The 25,326-nt window shown below is 45.9% G+C and overlaps 1 protein-coding gene across 1 annotated transcript; it reads left to right on the top strand.

The window, feature by feature from the left end:
• Positions 1-25,326, top strand: shmt1 (serine hydroxymethyltransferase 1 (soluble)). The gene is made up of 11 exons (XM_080206437.1): positions 1-204; positions 3,076-3,221; positions 4,547-4,662; positions 5,087-5,247; positions 13,466-13,547; positions 14,070-14,282; positions 15,396-15,512; positions 16,375-16,497; positions 19,745-19,861; positions 22,566-22,676; positions 24,831-25,326. The coding sequence occupies exons 1-11, from the start codon at positions 118-120 to the stop codon at positions 25,001-25,003; spliced, it is 1,446 nt and encodes a 481-aa protein (XP_080062563.1). The 5' UTR covers positions 1-117; the 3' UTR covers positions 25,004-25,326.

Raw genomic sequence — 25,326 nt, 5'->3', positions numbered from 1 at the left:
AGCATTTCTGAGGACGCCAGTTCTTGGCCAAAGCCGGCTCCAGTTTCGTTCATTTCACTTGTGCTATTTTTGCATTTAATGCAGCAGAAATCCTGACCGGAAAGAGGACTTTCAATCATGGAAATTGTCGCTGGTAACTCCTCAAGCCACTGGGAACACCACACTGCAATGCTGGTGGAGCCCCTCAGCACCAACGACCCCGAGGTAAGGAAAACAAATGTAAAATTATATTGCCAATTTTCCTTTAAGGAGTGATCTGTTTCTCAAAACTGTAATTGACTGTCAGTGGGCACAGCAGGTACCAGGCAGCGCAGACTGGACATTGTCAGGTACCAGAACTGAGAGATTCAAATTAAAAATATTAAACGGGCGCCATGTATGATCAGACATGGAGTACTCGACATAGTTTTCGTCTGCTTAACCAAAGGGTATACTTGCCTTTGAGGAGGCGCAATGATGATTTACTAGATCGATTCCACAGATGAGGGGGTTGTCCTGTGAGGAGAGACTGAGTAGAATGGACTGTTCTCTGGAGTTTAGAAGAGTTCAGGTGATTGTATTAAAACAAAATGTTTTAGTGGTAGATGCTGAGAGGCTTTTTTCCCTGTAGCTTTGCTATAGCTTCTCTCTGTAGCAAAGAGAAGTCTGAGGGTTGACCTGAGGAAGGCTGTCAGCATTATGAAGGAATTGACTAGTCGGGCGTTTTGAGCATGGCTGTCACAAATGGAAGAAAAGCACTCGTAAATTCAGTACGAATTTCAGGAGAAACTTCTGAAAAGAAGTGTTTAGAATGTAGAATGTAAATGCTACCACAGGGAGGCAAATAGCATTGAAGGAGAAACTCAATAACCAAAGGAAGGAGGAAGGATTAAAAGGAAATCCTGATAAGGTTATTTGAAGCAGTGTGGGAGGAGGCTTGTGTGGAACATAAACAGCAACATGGAGAACAGTTGGGCTGAATGTCCTGTTTCTGAGCTGTTATAGCCTGTGTAACGTAGAGTAGGTACGGCTTCAAAGCAGCAGGTTGGGTTGGGGGTAGTAAGAAACTTCATATCTAAACACGTTTATAAGTCTTACAACAAACATCAAGGCTATCGAGCAGAGCGGAGTGATTTAGGTAAAATAGCAGATTGTGTCAGAAAGGGTTGCAGAGTTTTAACAGCGGTGATAGGGAAACGGCGACAAAGGCTATGTTAGGGAAAATAGTCAAAAATTAAATTTAAACGTGCTATGTTTAAGTGCAAGGTGTATTTGTAACAGGGCAAATGAATTCATGGCAGGAATTCAGATAAATGGATTTGATTTGTTGCCATTACTGAGACTTGATTGGAAGGTTATCCAGGATTGGGAACTTAATATTTGAGGGTATGCAGCTTTCAGGAAAGATAGGCAAAATGGCAAAGGACAGTAGGGGGTGGTGATTTGTGGTGATTGTCCCTAAAGGGCAACACAGCAGAGTAAGGGTCACATGGCTTGGGGGACCAGTTGGGACTCAGAGTGGATTATCACCCCAGGGGTTGGAGCCATCCTAGGCAAGTTAGCTGCAGCCATGAGGTTTTCTTATTAATAAAACTTTCTGTGTTCACAAATGAACTCTGTGAAAGTGCATCTTTACGTCGGGTAATAAAGGGTTAAAGGATGCCATTAGAAAGGATCGTAGCCCAGGATATAGAATCAGAATGGGTGGAATTAAGAAATAACAAATGGCAAAAAGCATTGCTGAAGGTAGGCAGAAAACAGGGAGTATCATAAAATCATGCAGTGCAAAAGAGGCCCTTTGGCCCGTCGAGTCTGTACTGACATGTGAGAAACACCCACCCTCCCATCTAATCCCATTGGCCCATAACCTGAACAACAATAAAGGATCATTTTTGGGGTGGCAGGTTGTAACTATTAGAATATTGAGAGTTTACTGTTTAGGGCTCAGCTGTTTACAATCTATATCAATGATTTGAATGAGAGGAGTAACTGTAATATACACAAGTTTGCTGATGATATGAAGTTGGGTGAGGAAGTAAGCTGTGAGGAGGACACAAAGAGACTTCAAAGTGATATAGACCAGTTAAGTGGTTTGGCGAGAAGATGGTAGTTGGAGTGTAAGAAAACTGGAAAAGCAGAATATTAAAAGAAAGAGAGGGAAAAACTGGTAAGTAGTATTCAGAGATTTGTATGTCTTTGTACAAACAAAATTACAAAGTTAACTTGTGAGTACAGTAAGCATTTAGGAAGGCAAATAGTACATTAGCCTTTATTGCAGGGAGGTTGGTGTATAGGAGTAAGGTAATTGTTGCAATTATACAGGACTTTGGTATGACCAGACATGGAGTACTCGATGTAGTTTTAGTCTGCTTAACCAAAGGGGATACTTGCCTTTGAGGAGGCGCAATGAAGATTTACTAGGTTGATTCCACAGATGAGGGGGCTGTCCTATGAGGAGAGACTGAGTAGAATGGACTGTTCTCTGGAGTTTAGAAGAGTTCAGGTGATTGTATTAAAACAAAATGTTTTAATGGTAGATGTTGAGAGGCTTTTCTTCCTGGACAAGACATTGACCAGGGATCATAGTCACAGCGTGAGGCGTCAGCCATTCAGGGCGTAGGTGAGGGAAGTTTCTTCGCTCAGAGGGCTGTGCATCTTTGGAATAATCTAACCCAGAGGATCACAAGTACTTAGTTGTTGAGTTCGATAGATTTTTAGGCAGTAAAGAAATCAAGGGACACAGGAATAAGGCAGAGAAATGGAGTTGAGGTAGAGGTTCAGCCACGATCTTATTGAATGGTCGAACAGGCTCGAGAGACTGTCTGGTCTGTTCCTGCTCCTATTTCTTTTGCTAAGAGCGCAGGCATGCTGTAATTGGATAACATGCCTCGGGCTCAGGAGCAGTGGTGAGAATGCGGCGGGGGAGAAAATTAGATTGAATTCCGTCTCCTGATTTCAGGACTCCAGTCTAAGAGAGATTTACAATAGCTGATGACAATGAGACGTTATTTCTGTGCAAGCCGGGTTACTAACCCTTGACCTGTGCTGAGAAACAGCACTTAGGAAGATTTTAAAAATGTTCTTTTCCCTTGGCAGGTGTACGAGATCATTAAGAAAGAGAAGAATCGCCAGAGAATGGGCTTGGAACTTATTGCCTCCGAGAACTTTGCAAGCAGAGCCGTGTTAGAGGCTCTGGGCTCCTGCATGAACAACAAGTATTCAGAAGGTTATCCAGGCCAGAGGTACGTAATCAGCACTCACCCCTGCCTTTAGTAACTTTAGTAACTCCTCTGATCTGACACGTGACTGCACCTTTCTTGGAATAAAAGAAAGTACGATGGTCTGGGAGACACGATTTACAAGTTAAATCTTTCAGCCCTCCCAAATGCCGTGGAACAGCAACAAATTGGATTTATACACAACACCTTTGATTTAGTAAATGTCCCATGGTGCTACACCAGAGTGTTATCAAAGAAACAGTAGATGGATGAGTTTATCTTTTAACTCATTTATTTCACCTGCTGACTTTTTTTATTTGTTTGTTTTCAGTTTTCAACACTTGCATCACCATGGTGACTCCATTCCAAAAGTATTTCATTAACTGGAAAGTGCTTTGGGATGACTCAGATTGTAAAAGATGCTATATAAATGCCAATGCTTTATTTTCTCCCCTTTTTACTGTCCTGGAACCTAAACGGCAGTAACAGCCTCTCCTGACTCTCTACAGAGCTGATTGCTCAATACTCATCCTCAGCATTAATTTTACCCTGAACAAACCCAATTCAATCACAACCAAATTTAAGTGCTGTACTCTCTGAACCTAGTGAAGTAATTGTTAACAGAACTTACAATAGCGGAAGACTTGCCAGTTCAGGCATTTTCCTTCACCAAATGTTTTGGGCTCATTTCAGGAACTGGCCTCTTTTAACATGGAAATGGTGCTGGACTGGCTCCTCTTGTTCACTGGACAGTCCTACAAGGCCTATGGTTCCTAAAGGCTGGCCATTAGGAGTGCAGCCACTGTGATGGCTTTTTTTTAAGAGTAATTTTTAGGTGGGAAAACTAATCTTAATCTGCAAAATTGATGATTTCTCCCTCTCTCCTCTGGTCCTAGTTCTCAGTGTTCTCCATTGTCACTCACGGGACTGAATAGAATTGTCATTACAGAAAAAACGGTGTCACTGTTTCCCTATCACCATTAAACTCTCCAACTCTTTCTGACACAATCTGTAATTTTACCCAAATCACACCTCTCTGCTCGATAGTCTTTTGTCATTCTGCCCCTTGAGCCAGTTCTGCTGTTTAATGGGATCCTGGTTGGTCTATATCTTAAACCCATTGACTTGCTTTAGTTCCTTATCCCCTGATGATTTTATATAACAAACCTGGGGAGAGAGTTTCAGATTTGCACTGCCCTTTGTGTGAAATGATAAAGGTGCAATGTAAGGTGTACCTTGACTCATTATTATACTGCTCACATAGCAGTGCCAAGATACAGTATTTATGGTTTTTTTTAACTTGTTGGTCCCACGGCCTGTTTAATGCAGCAGCTGTCTTGTTTCTGTAGGTATTATGGAGGCACTGAATTTGTAGATGAATTGGAGCGAATGTGCCAGAAACGAGCATTGGATCTGTATGGCCTTGACCCACAGAAATGGGGAGTCAATGTTCAGCCATATTCAGGTAAGCTCTGGAGGTAAACTCATTCACCCCCTAATTACCCCAAGACTTTCCGCCTGCTCTATTGAAGGCAGCAGCTCATCCAGAGAGCACAGAACCTGTTGGAACTACACGAATCCTTGCTTTACATATTTGCATAGAGATCAAGTGTTAGCTGTTTCTTCCAGCATGGGTGGAGATGGGGGCCTCTTCTGACCCCCACCACCCATCCCGCCCCCTCCAACCGAACTGCCTCATGTCACCTTGGCAGAGATCGGCCAGCTGAGTGACGTGCTTGCCCATTAGTGGTGTTTCTCTGGAGCAAAGAGCACCTTGCGATTGAACTGACAACATTTAGTATTAGCATCCTGCTGCCTGAGAATGTGGTTGGAGATTTGGAAAGGGTGTCAGTAATCTATCTCGCTGTCTCTCTGCTTGGGCTTGACAGGCTCCCCAGCAAATTTTGCCGTTTACACGGCTCTCGTGGAGCCTCATGGGAGGATCATGGGGTTAGACCTTCCTGATGGTGGTCACCTGACCCATGGCTTCATGACGGATAAGAAGAAAATCTCTGCTACGTCCATCTTCTTCGAGTCTATGCCATACAAGGTAGGAGTGATTGGGAAGTAATTCAATATTGAACTCGCTGTCTATTCTTCACTGCCCTTTTATTTTCAATTCGAAAGAAATTCTGCAACAGCGTAGGAACTATTTGCCTCATGACGCCTGTGCCAGTTCTTTGAAAGAGTTATTGAATAAACCCTATTCCCACGCATCCCTCCACCCTTTCTCCAGAGTCCTGGACGTTCTTTTTTCAGGTATCTGTACAATTTGCAATCAATCTGCTGTCTCCACCCTGTTCAGGGGAGTCATTCCAGATCATAACAAAGCTTGCATGACTCTACTTGAGAAGTGATACTCACCTCCTTCCCCATTTGCCACACTGGGATCTCAAAATGTAAAATCCACTGTGACTTCCTTTAAGAAATGTGTGAAAATAGGTAATGTACTCACATCGAGTTAGAATCACAGAACTTTGTCATTTATTGTAGAGGAGGAAGCCACTCAGCCCATCACACCAGTATCCAGTCTAATCCCACGTTCCATTCTTGGTCCATAGCCCTGGGTGTTATGGCATTTCAAATGCATATCGAAAATATTGTTTAAACGCACGGAGTTCTCAACTAATGCTCTGAGTGTAAAGAGATTTTCCTAAATTAGCCTGTAAACCTTTTGCCAATCACACTTTAAATCTGTCTAGGGTTTAAAGCGTGATTGGCAAAATCACACTGGAGTATTGTGTGCAGTTTTGGTGTCGTTAGCTGAGGAAGGATGTCTTTGCTGTAGAGGGAGTACAGTGAAGGTTTACCAGGCTGATTCCTGGGATGGCACGTCTGCCATATGAGGAAAGACTAAGGAGGTTAGGATCATATTCACTGGAGTTTAGAAGAGTGAGAGGGGATCTCGTTGAAACTTTAAAAATTCTATCAGGGTTAAACAGGGTAGATTCAGAAAGGATGTTTCCAATGGAGGGGGAGTCCAGAACTGGAGGTAACAGTTTGAGGATAAAAAACCTTTTAGAACTGAGGCGAAGAGAAATTTCTTCAACCAGAGAGTGGTGAGTGTGTGGAATTCACTACCACCGAATGTAATTCATAGAACATAGAACATTACAGCGCAGTACAGCCCTTCGGCCCTTGATGTTGCACTGTCCTGTGAAACCAATCTAAAGCCCATCTAACCCACACTATTCCAATATCATCAATGTGTTTATCCAATGACCATTTAAATGCCCTTAATGTTGGTGAGTCCACGACTGTTGCAGGCAGGGCATTCCACACCCTTACTACTCTCTGAGTAAAGAACCTACCTCTGACATCTGTCCTATATCTATTGCCCCTCAATTTAAAGCTATGTCCCCTTGTGCTAGCCATCTCCATCTGAGGAAAAAGGCTCTCACTGTCCACCCTATCTAATACTCTGATCATCTTATATGCCTTTATTAAGTCACTTCTTAACCTTCTCTCTAACAAAAACAGCCTCAAGTCCCTCAGCCTTTCCTCATAAGACCTTGCCACCATACCAGGCAACATCCTGGTAAATCTCCTCTGCATCCTTTCCAATCCTTCCACATCCTTCCTATAATGTGGCGACCAGAACTGTATGCAATATTCCAAGTGCGGCTGCACCAGAGTTTGTACAGTTGCAACATGACCTCATGGCTCCGAAACTCAATCTCTCGACCAATAAAAGCTAACACACTGTACGCCTTCTTAACACCATATCAACCTGGGTGTTAACTTTCAGGGATCTATGCATGTGGACACCGAGATCTTTGCTCATCCACACTACCAAGTATCTTATTAGCACAGTACTCTGTATTCCTGTTACTCCTTCCAAAGTGAATCACCTCACACTTTTCCGCATTAAATTCCATTTGCCACCTCTCAGCCCAGCTCTGCAGCTTATCTATGTCCCTCTGCAAACTGTAACATCCATCCTCACTGTCCACAACTCCACCGACATAAATTTCATCTGCAAATTTGCTAACCCATCCTTCTACGCCCTCATCCAGGTCATTTATAAAAATGACAAACAGCAGAGGCCCAAAACAGATCCTTGCAGTACACCACTAGTAACTGAACTCCAGGATGAACATTTCCCATCAACCACCTCCCTCTGTCTTCTTATAGTTCAGGCCAAAATCCACCTAACTACACCTCTTTGGACATAAAGACGCAATTTTACCATGACCAATCCACCCAACCCGCACATCTTTGGACTGTGGGAGGAAACCGGAGCGTCCAGAGGAAACCCACGCTGACACGGGGAGAATGTGCAAACTCCACACAGACCATCACCCAAGGCTGGAATCGAACCCAGGTCCCTGGAGCTATGAAGCAGCAGTACTAACCATTGTGCCACTGTGCTGTCCTTTATCTACCCTATCTGCCTGCAGTCTGCAATGTTCCCCCTCACTCTGAAACACATGACCATTTTTTGTATCACTTGTGACGTTCTAAAGTAGCCCCCTAATTTTGAAATGCACCATGAAGGGCAAGGGATCGAGTACTGAGCCCTACAAAACAGTACTGCAACAGCCCTCCTGCCACACAAACCCCTGTTAGCAATTGCTCAATTACCTTGTACAATCTTAGATTCAGAAATTCATCAAAGGTCCTTAGATAGCACCTTCCAAACCCACGACCCTCTAGAAGGACAAGGGCAGCAGATACTTGGGAACACCACCACCTGCAAGTTCCTCTCCAAGCCACTCACCCTCCTGATCGGAAATATATCGCTGTTTCTTTGCAGTTGCTGAGTCAAAATCCTGGAATCCCCTCCTTAACAGCATTGTGGGTCAACCTACAGAACATGGACTGCAGTGATACAAGAAGGCAGCTCAGCACCACCTTCTGAGGGCAACTAGGGATGGGCAATAAATGCTGGCCAGCCAGCGACGCCCATGTCCCATGAATGAATAACAGAAAATTCAGACTGCCACTTTCCCTTGCATCCCACTGGCTTTTACTTTTCTGACGAAGTTGCCCTGTGAGATCTGGTCAAAAATCATATCGTTGACCTCCTGTTACCTTCTCAAAAGATTACATCACACATATTATTGACCCTCCTGTTACCTTCTCAACATTACAGCAAATTAGTCTGTCATTAACAAATTAACTGTCTGCTGTTTGTCGTTGATGAATCGTGCCAATCTAAATGATGGATTTTATATGTCCCTGAGAAATGTTTCCAATAATTTACCCAGTAGCAAGATTAGGCTTACTGAACCATAAGTACTCAGCCTATCCTTCTCTTATTTAAAAAAGAAACAGAATAATGCTAGCTGTGCTCCAGTTTCTCAGCACCGAGGATTGGGAAAACACTGACCGGAACCTCCACTACCTCCTCACTTATTTCTTTTCATAACCTGGGATACGTCTCATCTGGGCCTGGAGGAGTTAATTTATAATCAAAGATGCTAAACCTCTTGATATTTCCTTGCTGGCTATGTTTACCCCATCTAATGCTTCACACTCTCACTTCCTCGATTACAATGTCAGCATTGTTCCCGACTTTTGGGAAAGCTGAAACAAAGGCTGGAATCCTAGCACTGTTCACGCCGGCGGGATTTTCCCATCCCAACGCAGTGAACAGAGATTTAGCTGGCTGGGAGGGCAGCAGGAACGGTCGGTGAGATCGCACCCAATGTATTCATTAAGAACCTTCACATCCTTCAGCCTTCACACATGAAAATTCTTACTCATTTCCAACAGGCCCAACTCTTTCCTTAGTTATCACGTTGCTCTTTATATATTTATAGATACTCAGTCTTCTAGCTCAATTGGGAGAGCGTTAGGCATATTCGGGTTTTCCATGCCAATATTTTTCCATGTCCTCTCTTTGCTCTCCTGATTCATTTCCTCTAGCATTGCATTTTGGTTTTTGACACAAACTTCTGTTTATTCACTTCTTGACGTCCAGAGGCTTCAGATTTGAATCATAGAATCATAGAACCCTACAGTGCAGAAAGAGACCCTTCGGCCCATCGAGTCTGCACTGAACACAATCCCACCCAGGCCCTACCCCTACATCCCTACATATTATACCCACTAATCCCTCTAACCTACGCATCCCTATACACTAAGGTGCAATTTTAGCATGGTCAATCAACCTAATCTGCACATCTTTGGACTGTGAGAGGAAACCGGAGTACCCGGAGGAAACCCATGCAGGCACAAGGAGAATGTGCAAACTCCACACAGACAGTGACCTGAGCCAGGAATTGAACCCAGGACCCTGGAGCTGTGAAGCAGCAGTGCTAACCACTGTGCTACCTTGCCACACCGTGGGAGTCCCACCATTTTTTATCTGTGGAAATATATTTGTTTTGAGTCCTCACTACCTCATTTGAGCATGGCTTCCACTAATCTGACACTGATTTGCTTTCAAATATCTCATTTCCATTCCACTTCTGTTAAATCACATTTCCACATATTACAATTGGCCTTTCTTAACTGAGAATTTTTACTCCTGGTCTGTCTTTGTCCTTTTCCACAATTACTCTAAATCTACGCGGCAACGTGGCCAGACCCATCCTTCACAACAACAGGTTCTGGTAGAACCACTGTACGTAGTGACACTTGGTGTTTGTGTATCGTAGATATATGTACAGCTTTGTGCAACATCACACAAAGATGGCCATCAGGATGAGGTCTCCCTTTCCAGAGATTTGTGCATGGTCTTTCTCTGGACACAATCCATCATAGATCTTCAGATAAGTTTGAAGTTGGGTTAGACGACTGCAGTGGAGCGGGGTCAGGTCAGACCTGGACTAAGTAACCAAACCCAAGAGTACCTTACATCTGATGACCAGGTTTTTGCTCCCATGTGCCCAGTTTATGCTTTACCATAGCAATCCTGTGTTCCCATGCCCCAGCTGCTCCAAACTAAATCCCCAGCACCTTCAGGCAGTCTGATCTGACGGTGAAGGAGACGAGAGATCGGTCAGCTCAGTTCCTGAAGAACCTGGTCTTGCTCTTGTCACGGTGTACCTTGGCTCTCAAGGCCAATTCAGACTGATTGCAGACATTCAGGAGCTGCGCACTGGCATCAGATCTGAGTCAAAAGTGGCAATATCGCCCATCTACAGGGAAGCTTTAACCTGCGTACCTCCACTGCCTGGAATCGTCACTCCTGTTATGTCCGGATCCTTCCTGGTGGACTCAGCAAAAGATTCTATGCAGCAAACAAACAGGACAGAGGAAAGAGGGCAACCCTGCCTGACACCAGATTTGACCTGAAAGCTTTCTGATTCCCACCCATTGATTGAAACTGTGCTCCTGATCTTTGTGTAGAGCAGTTGCATACAATTGCAGAATACTTCCCCAATTTGGAGAGCCCATCCATCATGTAAATGTGCGGTATTCTATCAAAAGCCTTCTCCTGGTCTGGGCTAATGAGGCAGATGTCGTTCCTGCTGTTTTACACTAAATGTAATCAAATAATAATCACTACCACTAAAATACTCTCTCATTGATACCCCTTCCAGTTGCCCAGCTTCATTTCATAAACCTCAATCCAGAACTACCCTCTGTAGTTGGATTGGCTATGTGCTGACTAAAACTGTGCTGTCTATACCTTTTACATCGATTCTATCTCAGTCAAGATTAGGGTCATTGAAATTTCCCTTACTAAATTTCCCTTTTTCCTTCTGTTCCACCAACGTGACCTTATCCGATGATCCTGCTGGAATATCATCCCTCCTCACAGCTGTGATTGTTCATCAATGTTGTGACATTCCCCCATCCTGCTGTCTCACTATCTAATCTGAAAATTCTGTAACCAGGAATGTTGAACTGCCACCCTTGCCCTGCTTTAAGCCATGTCTGATATTGTATTTCAGAGTTTCTCTCTGTGCCCTCAACTCTGCTTATTCATTAAACTCCTTATGTTGAGGTGTACAGCAATTAAATACTGCCCCACTCTCATCTTGCCTATTTTCCAGCTCCTGTTTCATCTGCCTTATTTTTAAGCTCAATATTTTCTGCCTTCCATTTCCAGCCTTACTTCTCTCGCTCCTGAATCTAAACTCAAGTTCCCATTCCCCCGCTGTCAAGCTAGTGAAAACTATCCCCAAAAGCAGTAGCAAGCCTCCCCGTGTAAATCCTGGTGCCTGCCCATTCACCATTCTCATCTTCCCCAATGTACTAGAGCCCAAATTGGGTGTTCGTCACAGGAACTTGAAAGATACCAAGGACAACTCCTCCTTTGTACTGTAATATGGCCGGTTCAGAGATTGTCCTTGGCTGGGGAATGAGAGTAAGTTGTCCCATTCTTCACTTTTTATAAAATCCAGAACTAAAAGAAATGCAGGATTTGAAAGAGAAAAAGCACCACAAGCAAGCCTCTGGAGTGCTGCTTTCAGGTTGTTGAGCCCAATAGAACAGTTGATATTACAAGGGCCCCCTGTTCGTTTAGTCTTGGGGTAGAGTGGGGGTAACGTTCCTGATGTTAAGGCAAAGCTCATGTTGGTTTAGACGCCACTTTACTGGCGAAATTGTTAAATCGTGTCTTTTGGGGTATTATAATGAGAAACACTCTGGGTTATTACAGTGAGAAACACTGGGATATTACAATGAAAAACACTGGGATATTACAGTGAGAAATGCTATGGGATATCACAATGAGAAACACTCTGGGATATTACATGAGAAACACTCTGGGATATTACATGAGAAACACTCTGGGATATTACAGTGAGAAACACTGGGATATTATAGTGAGAAATACTCTGGGATATTACAGTGAGAAACACTCTGGGATATTACAATGAAAAACGCTCTGGGATATTACAATGAGAAACATTCTGGGATATTACAGTGAGAAACATTCTGGGATATTACAATGAGAAATACTCTGGGATATTACAGTGAGAAACATTCTGGGATATTACAGTGAGAAACGCTATGGGATATTACAATGAGAAACACTGGGATATTATAGTGAGAAATACTTTGGGATATTACAATGAGAAAAGCTATGGGATATTACAGCGAATTCCCTGAACAGTCTGCGAGTTTGATCTGAAAAAGCACACCCTGACAGTGTATTGCTCCCTCAAGGTTGGTGCTGGGCTTGACAGCCTGGATTATGGACTCAAGTCCTGCCAAGCGGCCCGAACCCATGAGCTTCTGACTCGGATAAGAATTCTACCAGTAGGTAAAGCTGTCACTTAATCGATGCTCATGATGCAGGATATAAACAAGAAAATCATCGAATCCTACACTGCAGAAGGAGCCATTCAGCCCATTGAGTTTGCCTGACCATAATCCCTATTCCTGTAACCCCAGAAATTCACCCTGCTAATCCCCTGACACTAAAGGGCAATTTATCATGGTCAGTGCACCTAACCCGGCCATCTTTGGACTGTGGAAGGAACGGAGCAACCGGAGGAAACCCATGCAGACACGAGGAGAATGTGCAAACTCCACACAGACAGTGACCCAAGCCTAAAAGCTTGAAGATTGTAGAAGAGAAGACTGAAGGAGATGAGGAGTTTCGCGGGGAAAGAATGACTTGAAGTAGAAGATGGAGTGAACTTTACTGCCCTCTTCCTAACTCACATCCAATTCTGTTCCTCACTCACCCTGATCTCACTGAACTCTCTTGGCTGCCAGTCTGGCAGTTTTAAAGTTCGCATCCTTGTTTTCAAATCCCTACATCCAGGGGAAACTTGCTAGGATCAAAAACACCTCCCTGTTGTATAATTGCATTTTGAAGATCGTGTATAAAATGTTTGAGTGTCTCTGACCAACTCGACTGAAGGCTATCCACTTAATAACATCTGCTGACTTGCTCTGCTCTTTATATAACAAAAATATAAATGTGTACATCACATCATGTTTACAGATAACACAGAAGAATTATATGGGAGCTGGTGATATACTGGATCTGTTACTATTACTAGTAATCTGGGGCCCCTGACTAATAGTGTGGATACTCAAATGTAAATCTCACTGCGACAGATGGGAAATTTAAATTCCATTGATAAATAAAAACTTGGAATAAAATGCCAGTGCTGAATCAGTAATCATAATTACTGATAATAATAATAAGTAATTATCAGATTGTAATAAAAAATCCACCTGGTCATCTAATGAACTTCTGGGAAAGGGAATCCAGCCTGGCCTTTATGTTGACTCTGAAATGGCAAAGCAAACCTTACATTTAAGGCTAGTTAGGGGTAAGAAATAAATGCTGGTTTTGGCAGTGACATGCATGTGGGTAAATGAAAACAAAACTCTCTGCTGTTCATTCTCTTTAGGTGAACCCTGAGACTGGGTACATTGACTATGAGAGGTTGGCGGACAATGCTCGGCTGTTCCACCCAAAACTCATCATTGCAGGTAAGCACCGATGGGTAAGAATGTTCACAACTTAATCCCCTGCTCTGTGATTGAAGAATCTTCATTATGGGTCAGGTTGTTAGCTCCATTCAGCGATGCTAACTACAGCAATTTGAGGGTAGGATTCCCAATGAGTGATTCACAATGAATTGTGACTATCTACCACTGCCTTTCACTGGATCATAGCTTACTGGATTGGGTAGGAACTTGCGTGCGGCTTTCTTCTTTGCAGAGTTTTGAAGCTGGCAACAAATGCAAGAAGGGTAACATGGCTGCTCAGTACCTGAAAGAGAGGGGGTTGCCTTCTCCTCCCTGGAGGACATTTTCTTCCAATATGTCTTTGGTTAAAGAGTTGGGTTCTAAAGAGGATCTTTAAAGCAGGAAAGAGAGAGGAGAGGTGGAGAGACTGGAAGAGGAAATCCCAGATATCTGACAGTGCACTGGGTGGGGCAATAGTAGGAGGAAGGGTCTTCATTCACAACAGCGTTCCAATCAGTTCAACTGCATTGTTGGTTTCTCCAGGCGTTAGCTGCTACTCCCGGAACCTGGATTACGCCAAGTTGCGGCAGATTGCAGATGAGAATGGTGCCTACCTGATGGCGGACATGGCACATATCAGTGGCTTGGTGGCAGCCAGGGTGGTGCCCTCTCCCTTCGAGCACAGTGATGTGGTCACCACAACAACGCACAAGACTCTGCGTGGGTGCAGGTCTGGGATGATCTTCTACAGAAAAGGTGAGGGAAAGACACTTGCTGGGAGTGTTTCCCAGTCCCATCTTGTAAGTAAAACGCTGTGTTTGTGGTTGTAATTTATTGGCACAAGATTGGTGAAATTTACAATTTCTGTTATCGACAGGAGTGTTATGGCCAGCGGACCATCATCTTACACAGTTAGAATGTCACTTGAAATTGGTACATTGCGAACAAACATCTAATTTTCTTATTCTATCATGGAATGTAGGTGTCAGTTGTTGGACCATCATTTGTTACCCATCCCAAATTGCCCTTGAGAAAGTGGTGGTGAGCTGCCTTCTTGAACCACTGCAGTCCATACGGTGTAGGTACACCTACAGTGCTGTTGGGGGAGGGGAGTTCCAGGAATTTGACTCAGCGACAGTGAAGGAACGGTGATATATTTCCAAGCCAGGATGGTGAGTCACTTGGAGGGGAACCTCCAGGTGGTGGTGTTCTTAGGTTCTGCTGCTCTTGTCCTTCTAGACAGTCATGGTCATAGGTTTGGAAAGTGCTCTGTAAGCAGCCTAAGGGAGTTCCTGCAGTACATCTTGTTGATGGCACACACTGTTGCTATTATGCGTCAGTGGTGGAGGGAGTGGATGTTTAAAGGGTGAATCACATGGGCTGCTTTGTCCTGGATGTTGTTGAGCTTCTTGAGTGCTGTTGGAGCTGCATTCATCCAGGCAAGTGGAGAGTGTTCCAGCACACTTCTGACTTCTGCCTGCACATTGCAAGAGAAACTTAAAATGAATTTCAGTGCCTCAACTCCAAGATAATGTACTGCTGGAACTTTTGGCAATTTGGGAGCAAAGCTGGAGAAAGGTTGACACCTGAAAACTAAATTCCAAAAAAGTCATCCTAAAAGGAAGCAGTGAAGGACACATAGACCATAATGATACAGTATTTGAGAATGGGGATGTGCTAAAGATGTGTCATTCTCTCCACTCCTTACTTCAAGAAGGTGCTTCATCAGTGTCTTCTCAAGAAGCAGCTGGGATGGGCAATAAATTCCTGTGTTATCAGCAATGCTCACTTCCTCAAATTAATTTTAAAACAAAAACCAGTTTCTCGATAGCTGGTAACTGACCAGCTGTTGCTTTGCTCACTCTGCAGGAATCCGCTGCACTGACCCAAAGACAGGCAAGGAGGTCATGTACAACCTGGAAAGTCTGATCAACCAGGCCGTTTTCCCGGGTCTGCAAGGTGGGCCCCATAACCACGCCATCGCAGGTAAAGTGTGCCTTTGGTCTCATTCTGAAAGGGAGACTGATTTACAGATGACTGCATCTTGCTCTGGTTCTCAATCCTTCTGCCAGTAGAACCTGTTTCTCTCCATCTATTCAGACCAGACCCTTCAGGATTTTGAATACTATGAGATCCCCTCTCAACTTTAACCAAATCTATCTCCAGTATCTCCCGAAAGTATCCTCATAAACCCTGTCTAAAACCTTCACATCTTTTTGAGTGTGTGATGTGGTCCCCGAGTTAGACTGAATTGCTTAAGTTATTTGCCCATCCCTAATTGCTTTGAACTGAGTGGCTTATTAAGCTGTTTAAGAGTGAAGCACATTGCTGTGGATCTGGAGTCACCTGGAGGCCACTTGGGTTTTTCAACAATCACCAATGGTTTCATGGTCATCATTAGACTTTTAATTCCAGTTTTTTAATTCAAGTCTGCTATGGTGGGATTTGAACCCAGGTCCCCACAGCATCTCTGGATTATTAGTCCAGTGACGATACCACTACACCACTGCCTCCCCTTGAACCCGATTCACCGTTTTGTGAAGGTTCAGCATAAATTCCTTGCTTTTTTCATAAAGCCCAGGATTCCTTTTATTTAACCATTTTCTCAACCTGGCCTGCCGCCTTCAATGATTTGTGCCCACATGCCTGCCAACCTCTCTTCTCTTCCTCCTGTTCTCTCTGCCTTTCTCTGCAGTAAGCATGCAGCATTTCCCCTAGATCCAGACTGAAGTTTTTTTGTTTATTCTAAGCCGATCTGATTGGAAACAAACTCTGTGTGAATTGTTTTACTGAGGGAAAGCTTCTTCCTTGTAGTATCTGTGCTGAAATCTCCCCTCTGTCTGGACAGGAGTTGCTGTCACACTCAAACAGGCAATGACTCCGGAATTCAAGCAATACCAGAGACAGATTGTGGCCAACTGCAAGGCTTTATCCGCAGCACTGGTGGATTTTGGATACAAGATTGTTACTGGTGAGAACTTGGGAAGGTGGAATCTACCATCTCCTGCTTGTAAATTTGTCTAAGTTAGCAAGTATATTGAAATGTATCACTGAAGTGAGTGAGTTTAGATGAAACACTGGAAGTGAGCTGAGCACAAGGATTTATATTCGTATGTATAACATTTATCTGCTAAAGTTATATCCAGGTCTCTAATGTCAACAGCTTCTTCCCTGCTGCTCTCAGACTTTTGAATCGACCTACCTCGCATTAAGTTGATCTTTCTCTACACCCTAACTATATCTGTAACACTACATTCTGCACTGTCTTGTTTCCTTCTCAATGTACGGTATGCTTTGTCTGTATAGTGGGCAAGAAACAACACTTTTCACTGTATACTAATACATGTGACAATAATAAATAAATTCAAATCAAAAATTGAATGTTCCCAGGAAAGCACAGGCGGCAAATAGTGTTCATGGAACCTTGTCTCTCTTGCTCTTTTCTTCTACGTTCCAAATGGCACTGATCCCACCCACTTTTCCTCCTCCAGTCTTTTCACACCATCTCCCGCTCTTCATTCATTGTCTCGAGCCTCAGTAGGACGGCTCACCGCACCCCTCCCACCCCTTCCCCTCAGTCTTCTGCTTCATTCCATCTTTTAAAATCCAGAGTTAGGTTCTCCCCAGTTCTCTTTGGCTTTGACGCTCCTTTACCTTTCTGACTATTTTAAAATTTCGCTAACTTCCAACAGCCCTCTCCAATCAGGACTGCCTCTTGTGAGCTGCAGTGAATGGGTTTTAGGTTCTATTTCAGTCAAACAGCTTGAAGGTTATGGGAGTGTAAGGGTTAAGTATAACCTGGGTAAGAATGGGTCACGTTGCAGTACTGTTCACCAGAATTAATGAGCAAATGGCTTTGACGAGCCTGAATGAGCTCAATAAGCATCTTGAGTCAAGCTTAGATGGCTTTGAGAAGAATGCATGTTTTTAGATCGGACTTTGCTCTGCTGTCCCTATCGAGTCAATGACACATTCCCTCTGACAGCACCATGTGCCATGCGTTGCCATGTACAATGGTCCATTTCTGTCACTGGCCTTCCTCATTCAGATCCCTCCTTGGATTTGTGTAAAACATTACATTTTTAGGTTAAGCAGGATCCCAAGTCCTTGCTCCTCCATATTCCTCAAGCTCTCTTTGAGAACCTGACCCAACTGCCCTGATGCCGGTTCAGCTGCTCATAATGATGGCTGTTCCCCGGTGACTGCTTCCATAAAAATGCTTCTTTTGGGTTGGAGACAGTTACATCTAGGACCTGTCCAATAGTTTTCAGGTGTAGCAAGTCTCATGGAGAGGTTCCTTGGTTTTTGATATTCCTTTAGGCTGCATTTTCAGACATGAACTCTTGCCAAGGCTGGTCAACCTGACGGCCTCATTGGCGAGCTGGGGGGAGGAGTGTAAGGAAGGGTGTGGGAGGAAAGTGTAGGGAGGGTGTGAGGGGGGAGGTGTAGGGAAGGTGTGTGGGGAGGGATGTTGGGTAGGGTGTAGGGAGGGTGTGGGGAGGATGAAGGGAGGGTGTGTGGGGGGGTGTAGGGAGTTTGTGTGCGTGGAAGGATGTAGGGAGGGTCTGTGGGGGGGTGTAGGGAGGGTCTGTGTGGGGGCTATAGGGAGGGTCTGTGTGGGGGCTGTAGGGAGGGTCTGTGGGGGCTGTAGGGAGGGTCTGTGTGGGGGCTGTAGGGAGGGTCTGTGGGGGCTGTAGGGAGGGTCTGTGTGGGGGCTGTAGGGAGGGTCTGTGGGGGGTGTAGGGAGGGTCTGTGTGGGGGCTATAGGGAGGGTCTGTGGGGACTGTAGGGAGGGTCTGTGTGGGGGCTGTAGGGAGGGTCTGTGGGGGGTGTAGGGAGGGTCTGTGTGGGGGGCTGTAGGGAGGGTTTGTGTGGGGGGCTGTAAGGAGGGTCTGTGTGGGGGGGTCTGTGTGGGGGGTGGAGGGAGGATGTGTGGGGGGCGTAGGGAGGGTGTGTGATAGGGTGTGCGTGGAGGGGGTGTAGGGAGGTATAGGAAGGATGTGTGACGAGGTATAGGGAGGGTATTGATGGGGTGTGTGTGCGCACAAGCAGGTGTAGGGAGGATCTGTGGGAGGGGGAGAGAGGGTCTGTGTGGTGGGTGTAGGGAGGGTCTATGTGGGGGGTGTAAGAGGGTGTGTCGGGGGGATGTAGGGAGCGTCTGTGTGGGGGGTGTAGGGAGGGTGTGTGATGGAGTGTGAGTGCGCACAGTGGGGTGTAGGGAGGATGTGTAGAAGGAAATGATACTTGGGCTGCAGGCAAGTCCCGGGAGGAGGGGATGGGTATAAAGGGGCAATGAGAGGGGAAATGAGGTTGTTTTAGATACTGTGGAGTGGAATGGGCAGGGCAGGGAGAGGTGGAGTGCTCAGATTTTTAAATACACACACACACACTTGTTGGCAGCCACTGCTTGGGGCAAACTGAATGCTTGAGAATTTTTTTTATTCATTCATGAGACACAGCCATTGCTGGCTGGCCAGCATTCATTGCCCATCCCTAGTTGCCCGAGTACGGTTGGGAGTCAATCACATTATGGACTCACATGTAGGCCAGATTGGGTAAGGACAGCTGATTTCCTTTCCTAAAGGACATTCGAGAACCAGATGGTATTTTTCGACAATCGACAGTGGTCATCGGTAGATTCTTAATTCCAGATTTTTTTAATTGAATTCAACTTCTGCCATCTGCCGTAGCGGGATTTGAACCCCGGTCCCCAGAACATTGGTTCCTGGATTAATAGTCTAGTGATAATACCACTAGGCCACTCCTGGCTGGAGCAGACCTGACTCCTGTTTTGCTCTATGATACACAATTTAGCAGAGCGGGGTGTATAACAGCGCTGTTTATCTGTGCAGGAGACCGATCGCCAAGCTTAGGCAGCGATTAGAGAAACTTATCTTCATGGGCGCTGTTTTATTTTAATCTCCTTTAATTCTTTCTCTGCCTTAAATCCCTGTCTTTGTCTCATGCAAACAATCCACCGCTATATACCTGAATAAAGCCCATCTTAATCATAACGTCTTTTATTAGGTTTCTCTAGCAACTTTACAATTCTCGCTGAATTACTGCAGTCCCCCTTCCCACATCTCTCCCCTCCCCCTCAAAGTAAGATCCTCACGGAGATTACACACTGACTATTTCATTCCCCTGAGTTGGAAGGTTCAAAGCCATACAAAACTGAGTTGTGAAAAGGTTGTGCTTGCTATGTCCTTCTTATACAGGTGGTTCAGACAATCATCTGATTCTGGTGGATCTACGCAAGCAAGATACAGATGGGGGCAGAGCTGAGAAGGTTCTGGAAAAGTGCGCCATTGCTTGCAACAAGAACACCTGTCCAGGTATGTACCAATGACTTTACACTCGTAAAGCACCTTTAACATGTTAAGCAGCCCCACATTCCAAGGACTGTTACTTGGCCTAATCTGACAGTGAGCCACTAAGAGGTATGAGTGCTGATGACCACAAGCTTGGGAAAAGAGACAGGGCCGTTGGAAAGGATGAAAGAGAGATCGGCACCGGAATTCTACCGCCCTGTCAGCCACGGATTTGGAGTGGGTGAGGGCCGGACAATGGAGATGTCAGTTGACCTCGGGCGGGATTTTCCAGTCTAGGGTTGAGCAATATCGTAAAGTCCCGCCCAGAGAGTCTGAAAAGATTTAGGGATGGAATTCCAGAGTTTAGAACCCAGGCAGCTAAAGGAAGAGGGAAGACAATAGAAGATGTGCAAGGGTTGTAGGAGTGCAGAGATCTCAAACAGGTTGGAATGGTTGGAGGAGATTACAAAAAAAAGGTGCCAACAGGATGTTGAGGGATTTGATAACAGGAAGAAGAATTTCAAATTGGAGCATTGTAAGTCCAGGAGCCTCTGTAAGTCAGTGAGCAAAGGGCTGATGGATGAATGGGACTTGGAGTGAGTTTGGATTCCTAGCCATTCCTACAGGAGAAACCCATTCTATACTTGCTGCATGAATCTATGATGGGAACAGGATCTGTTAGGCATCAGTTTCAGTAGCCGAATTTAACAGATTGTAGATAGAAAACAAAGAGATTGCACTTATATAGCACCACTCATGACTTAAGGATGACTCCAAGTGCTTTACAGCAGTGATAAGGAGCAGATAGTCTGCTTTAAGTCATTTCGATTAAGGCTGCACAATATTGCGATAGGTTCTATTGTGTCCACCTGAGAAAGCAGACAGAGCCTCGGTTTCTCCCTCAGCTGAAAGACAGCAACCCCATGAACTGCAACGATTCCCTCAGGCCTGCCAACTGGATTTAACTTCACTCATGTACCCAATCCTGCACTGTCTGAATTATTCCTTATTGTACAACACCCTGGGGTAAAAGCGGCTGCTGACGGAGTTTGTTGGCCAAGTGGTTTTTGACCCTGAAGGTTTTGAAAGGAACCAAATGGTTAAAGAGTAAAGTTCAGCAGAAATCCAGTAGAGCGAGCAAACAGGCAAGCGCCCATGTGAAAGCTAAAAGATAAACGCTGAGGCCAAGTTTCAAAGGCCCAGATCTAGTTAGAGCAGAGACAAAATAACTCAGTGCCAAGTCCACCACATTTTCCTTTCTCTGGTCATACACCAAACTTTTCTGAATGCAGGAAGTCAGAGATCTTCAGAGCTTGGGCAGACAGAAAGGTAAATGAAATATCTTGTAATTGGGTCATTCAAATCACAGCGAGATGAAGATTGGGTAAAGTTGGTCTCCCTTGGTCTTGCTTTCTGAATAAAATGCTGGAAGAGTTTCCCTGAGCACAGAGGTGCTAAAGGTATTAGCTTTCACATTGATTGATGTGCCTGGACCTGGGCCACGGCCAAGGTGTAGTCACGTGGAGGTTATGCCCTATCCTTGCAAAAATAACACTGTTGCAATTCTGACACTCCCCCTTAGACATCAGCAAGTGTCAAATCTTCCTTATATTGAACAAAATATCATAAAATCCCTACAGTGTAGGAAGAGGCCATTTGGCCCATCAAATCTGCAGTGACTATGACAGAGTATCTTACCCAGGTTCTTTTCCCCATCCTATCCCTGTAACCCCACACATTTATCATGGCTAATCCATCTAACCTACACAGTTTTGGATGTGGGGTGGCACTGTGGCACAATAGTTAGCACTGCTGCCTCACAGTGCCAGGGACCCGGGTTCGATTCCGGCATTGGGTCACTATGTGACGTTGTACGTTCTCTTTGTGTCTGTGTGGGTTTCCTCCAGGTGCTCCAGTTTATTCCCACACGCCAAAGATGTGCAGCTTAGGTGGATTGGGCATGCTAAATTGCCTCTCAGTGTCAGGAGGATTAGCAGTATAAATATGTGGGGTTAGGGTGATAGGGTCTGAGTGGGATTGTTGATGGCGTGGTCTTGATGGGCTGAATGGCCTTCTCCTGCATTGTAGAGATTCAGTGAAATATAGCCACCATAATTTTGGACTCATTACAGAACTTGAGCGTGAAGGGGGGTTAGAGTGTTCATTGATTCTATATCCAGAATTCTAACATCACTGACAGAGTGCTGCAGCGTCAGAGATACTTTCTGGAATAATCGAGCGAAGCCTCGTCTGCCTGAAGGAAGTCCTTCTTCATGTAAAAGATCCCGTGGCAGCACATTGAGGAACAGCCAATACTGATCCCTCATCAGCATCACTACAATTAAAAGTAGGCCACTGAGGGGGTGATGTCAGGGAGCACCTCCATCACTAAAGGGAAGTGGAAATCTGGAAAATTCTTCACCAAAAAAAGCTGTGGAGGCTGAAGGGCGCATCAACTGAATATTTCCAACTTGAGACTAATAATTATCCGTCAGTTGAAGGAGAAGGAACATGGGGTTTGGGTGAATGGGGTTGAGATAAAAATTGTGTGTAATCAGTTTGATGAACAGAATAGGCCTGATGGGCTGAATGGCCTATAATGGTTCTTATAATCATGACCAAAAAAGAGAAACAAGAACACTTGGGTGTAAATTTGGCTTGGGCTATGGGAAAGATGTGAAACAATGAAATGGGTGTGAGGAGATTTTAATCTGTTATCGTCCAACAGGTGACAAGAGTGCTTTACGGCCCAGTGGTCTCCGCCTGGGGACACCAGCCCTCACCTCCCGAGGCTTTAAGGAGGTGGATTTCCAGAAAGTGGCTGCTTTTATTCACAGAGGTAAAGTTGTTTGGCACAGATGGGGAAAACTGAAAGCACTGGGGTCTTCAAGAGAGGCCATCAGGCATCTTCCAAACCTAACAGGCAGAGTTTGTGACGAGTTTGTCAGTGAGAGAGGGTGAATGTGTCACCCAGAGCGACTGAATTATAAAATAAACACAAAGATTCATCAGCTGGAGTCAAACCCCGGGGGACGGGGTCCATTACAGCTGGAGTGTGGGTGGGGGGGGGGGGGGTTCGATTCCAGCTGGAGTGGGGAGGGGAGTTTGATCCCAGGTGGAGCTGATGGGGAGGGATGTCCATCCCTGTTGGAGTGGGAGGGAATGAGGTCAATTCCAGCTGGAGTTGGGGGACAGTGGCGGGGGGGAGGGCGTTGATCCCAGCTGGAACAGGTGTGTGGGGATCGATCCCAGCTGGAACAGGTGTGTGGGGTGATCGATCCCAGCTGGATCAGGTGTGTGGGGGGATCGATCCCAGCTGGATCAGGTGTGTGAGGGGATCGATCCCAGCTGGATCAGGTGTGTGGGGGGATCGATCCCAGCTGGAACAGGTGTGTGGGGTGATCGATCCCAGCTGGATCAGGTGTGTGAGGGGATCGATCCCAGCTGGATCAGGTGTGTGGGGGGATCGATCCCAGCTGGAACAGGTGTGTGGGGGGATCGATCCCAGCTGGATCAGGTGTGTGAGGGGATCGATCCCAGCTGGAACAGATGTGTGAGGATCGATCCCAGGTGGAACAGGTGTGTGAGGGGATCGATCCCAGCTGGAACAGGTGTGTGAGGGGATCGATCCCAGCTGGAACAGATGTGTGAGGATCGATCCCAGCTGGAACAGGTGTGTGAGGGGATCGATCCCAGCTGGAACAGGTGTGTGAGGGGATCGATCCCAGCTGGAACAGGTGTGTGAGGGGATCGATCCCAGCTGGAACAGGTGTGTGGGGGGAATCGATCCCAGCTGGAACAGGTGTGTGAGGGGATCGATCCCAGCTGGAACAGGTGTGTGAGGGGATCGATCCCAGCTGGAACAGATGTGTGAGGATCGATCCCAGGTGGAACAGGTGTGTGAGGGGATCGATCCCAGGTGGAACAGGTGTGTGGGGGGATCGATCCCAGCTGGAACAGGTGTGTGTGATCGATCCCAGCTGGAACAGGTGTGTGAGGGGATCGATCCCAGCTGGAACAGATGTGTGAGGATCGATCCCAGGTGGAACAGGTGTGTGAGGGGATCGATCCCAGCTGGAACAGGTGTGTGAGGGGATCGATCCCAGCTGGAACAGGTGTGTGGGGGATCGAACCCAGCTGGAACAGATGTGTGTGATCGATCCCAGCTGGAACAGGTGTGTGGGGGGGATCGATCCCAGCTGGAACAGGTGTGTGGGGGGATCGATCCCAGCTGGAACAGAGGTGTGAGGGGATCGATCCCAGCTGGAACAGGTGTGTGGGGGGATCGATCCCAGCTGGAACAGGTGTGTGGGGGGATCGATCCCAGCTGGAACAGGTGTGTGGGGGGATCGATCCCAGCTGGAACAGAGGTGTGAGGGGATCGATCCCAGCTGGAACAGGTGTGTGAGGGGATCGATCCCAGCTGGAACAGGTGTGTGGGGGGATCGATCCCAGCTGGAACAGGTGTGTGGGGGGATCGATCCCAGCTGGAACAGAGGTGTGAGGGGATCGATCCCAGCTGGATCAGGTGTGTGGGGGATCGATCCCAGCTGGAACAGGTGTGTGGGGGATCGATCCCAGCTGGAACAGATGTGTGAGGGGATCGATCCCAGGTGGATCAGGTGTGTGGGGGATCGATCCCAGCTGGAACAGGTGTGTGGGGGATCGATCCCAGCTGGAACAGATGTGTGAGGGGATCGATCCCAGCTGGATCAGGTGTGTAGGGGGGCCCAGACTGGAGGAGGATTCAGGGCTGTTTTATAATAAATTATAGCCAAATTCTCCCTCAGTTATCCAGAGTTCAGCCCCTTGTTACCTCTCCCAGGGAGGAGGGGGGGGGGGTCAGGAAATCCATCCAGCTGTGACGGGCTTGGCCCTGGATCTCTCAGCTGCCAGCTGCTTGTCAGTGTGTTGCTGAGAGTGTGCTGCCTGCAGAACTGGCCCCATTTCTGACTGCTGATATCCACGGGAATTTTTTTTTAACCTCTCACAGGGATCCAGATAACACTGGAGATTCAGAGGGATGTGGGGACGAAGGCTCCGCTGAAGGAGTTCAAGGAGAAGATGCTAACTGATAACAACTACCAGAACAAGATCCGACAACTGAAGGAGGAAGTGGAGACTTTCTCATCAAGGTTCCCAATCCCTGGGTTGCCTGATCTTTAAACGGGGCAGAGCACATCCTTGCTGGATTCATCAGCAGTCCCACTGGGCAGTGGGACTTGTTTTAAACACACAGCTCCCCTTGCTGCACTTTCTGCAAAGTAATTAAAAATCCATTATCTGCAGGGCCTCCTGTGACTGATTTCAATTCCTTCCTTTATACACGGGGTTGCGAGAGGTTTCACGGCATTTGTAACCAATGCGTTCCACGGTTCCTGGCATATTTTACTCGATCAGTGGCCTGGCTTTTAACTCCCTCATGTGGCCTCTTACACCTTCTGATCACTGCATTACTGTCAGCTGATTAAAACCAGTTTACATCTTGA

The sequence above is a fragment of the Carcharhinus amblyrhynchos genome, chromosome 18, assembly GCF_965287045.1.
Source record: "Carcharhinus amblyrhynchos chromosome 18, sCarAmb.v2.hapA, whole genome shotgun sequence".
Taxonomy (NCBI): Eukaryota; Metazoa; Chordata; class Chondrichthyes; order Carcharhiniformes; family Carcharhinidae; genus Carcharhinus; species Carcharhinus amblyrhynchos.
This window is presented reverse-complemented; position numbering and strand designations above follow the sequence as displayed.

What these genes read in the sequence shown, in the direction of transcription:
- shmt1 (XM_080206437.1), top strand. Translation starts at nt 118, where the DNA reads ATGGAAATTGTCGCTGGTAACTCCTCAAGCCACTGGGAACACCACACT. An exon ending in CAATGTTCAGCCATATTCAG is followed by an intron (nt 4,663 to 5,086) that starts GTAAGCTCTGGA and finishes TGGGCTTGACAG; the next exon opens with GCTCCCCAGCAAATTTTGCC. An exon ending in GGCTGCTTTTATTCACAGAG is followed by an intron (nt 22,677 to 24,830) that starts GTAAAGTTGTTT and finishes AACCTCTCACAG; the next exon opens with GGATCCAGATAACACTGGAG.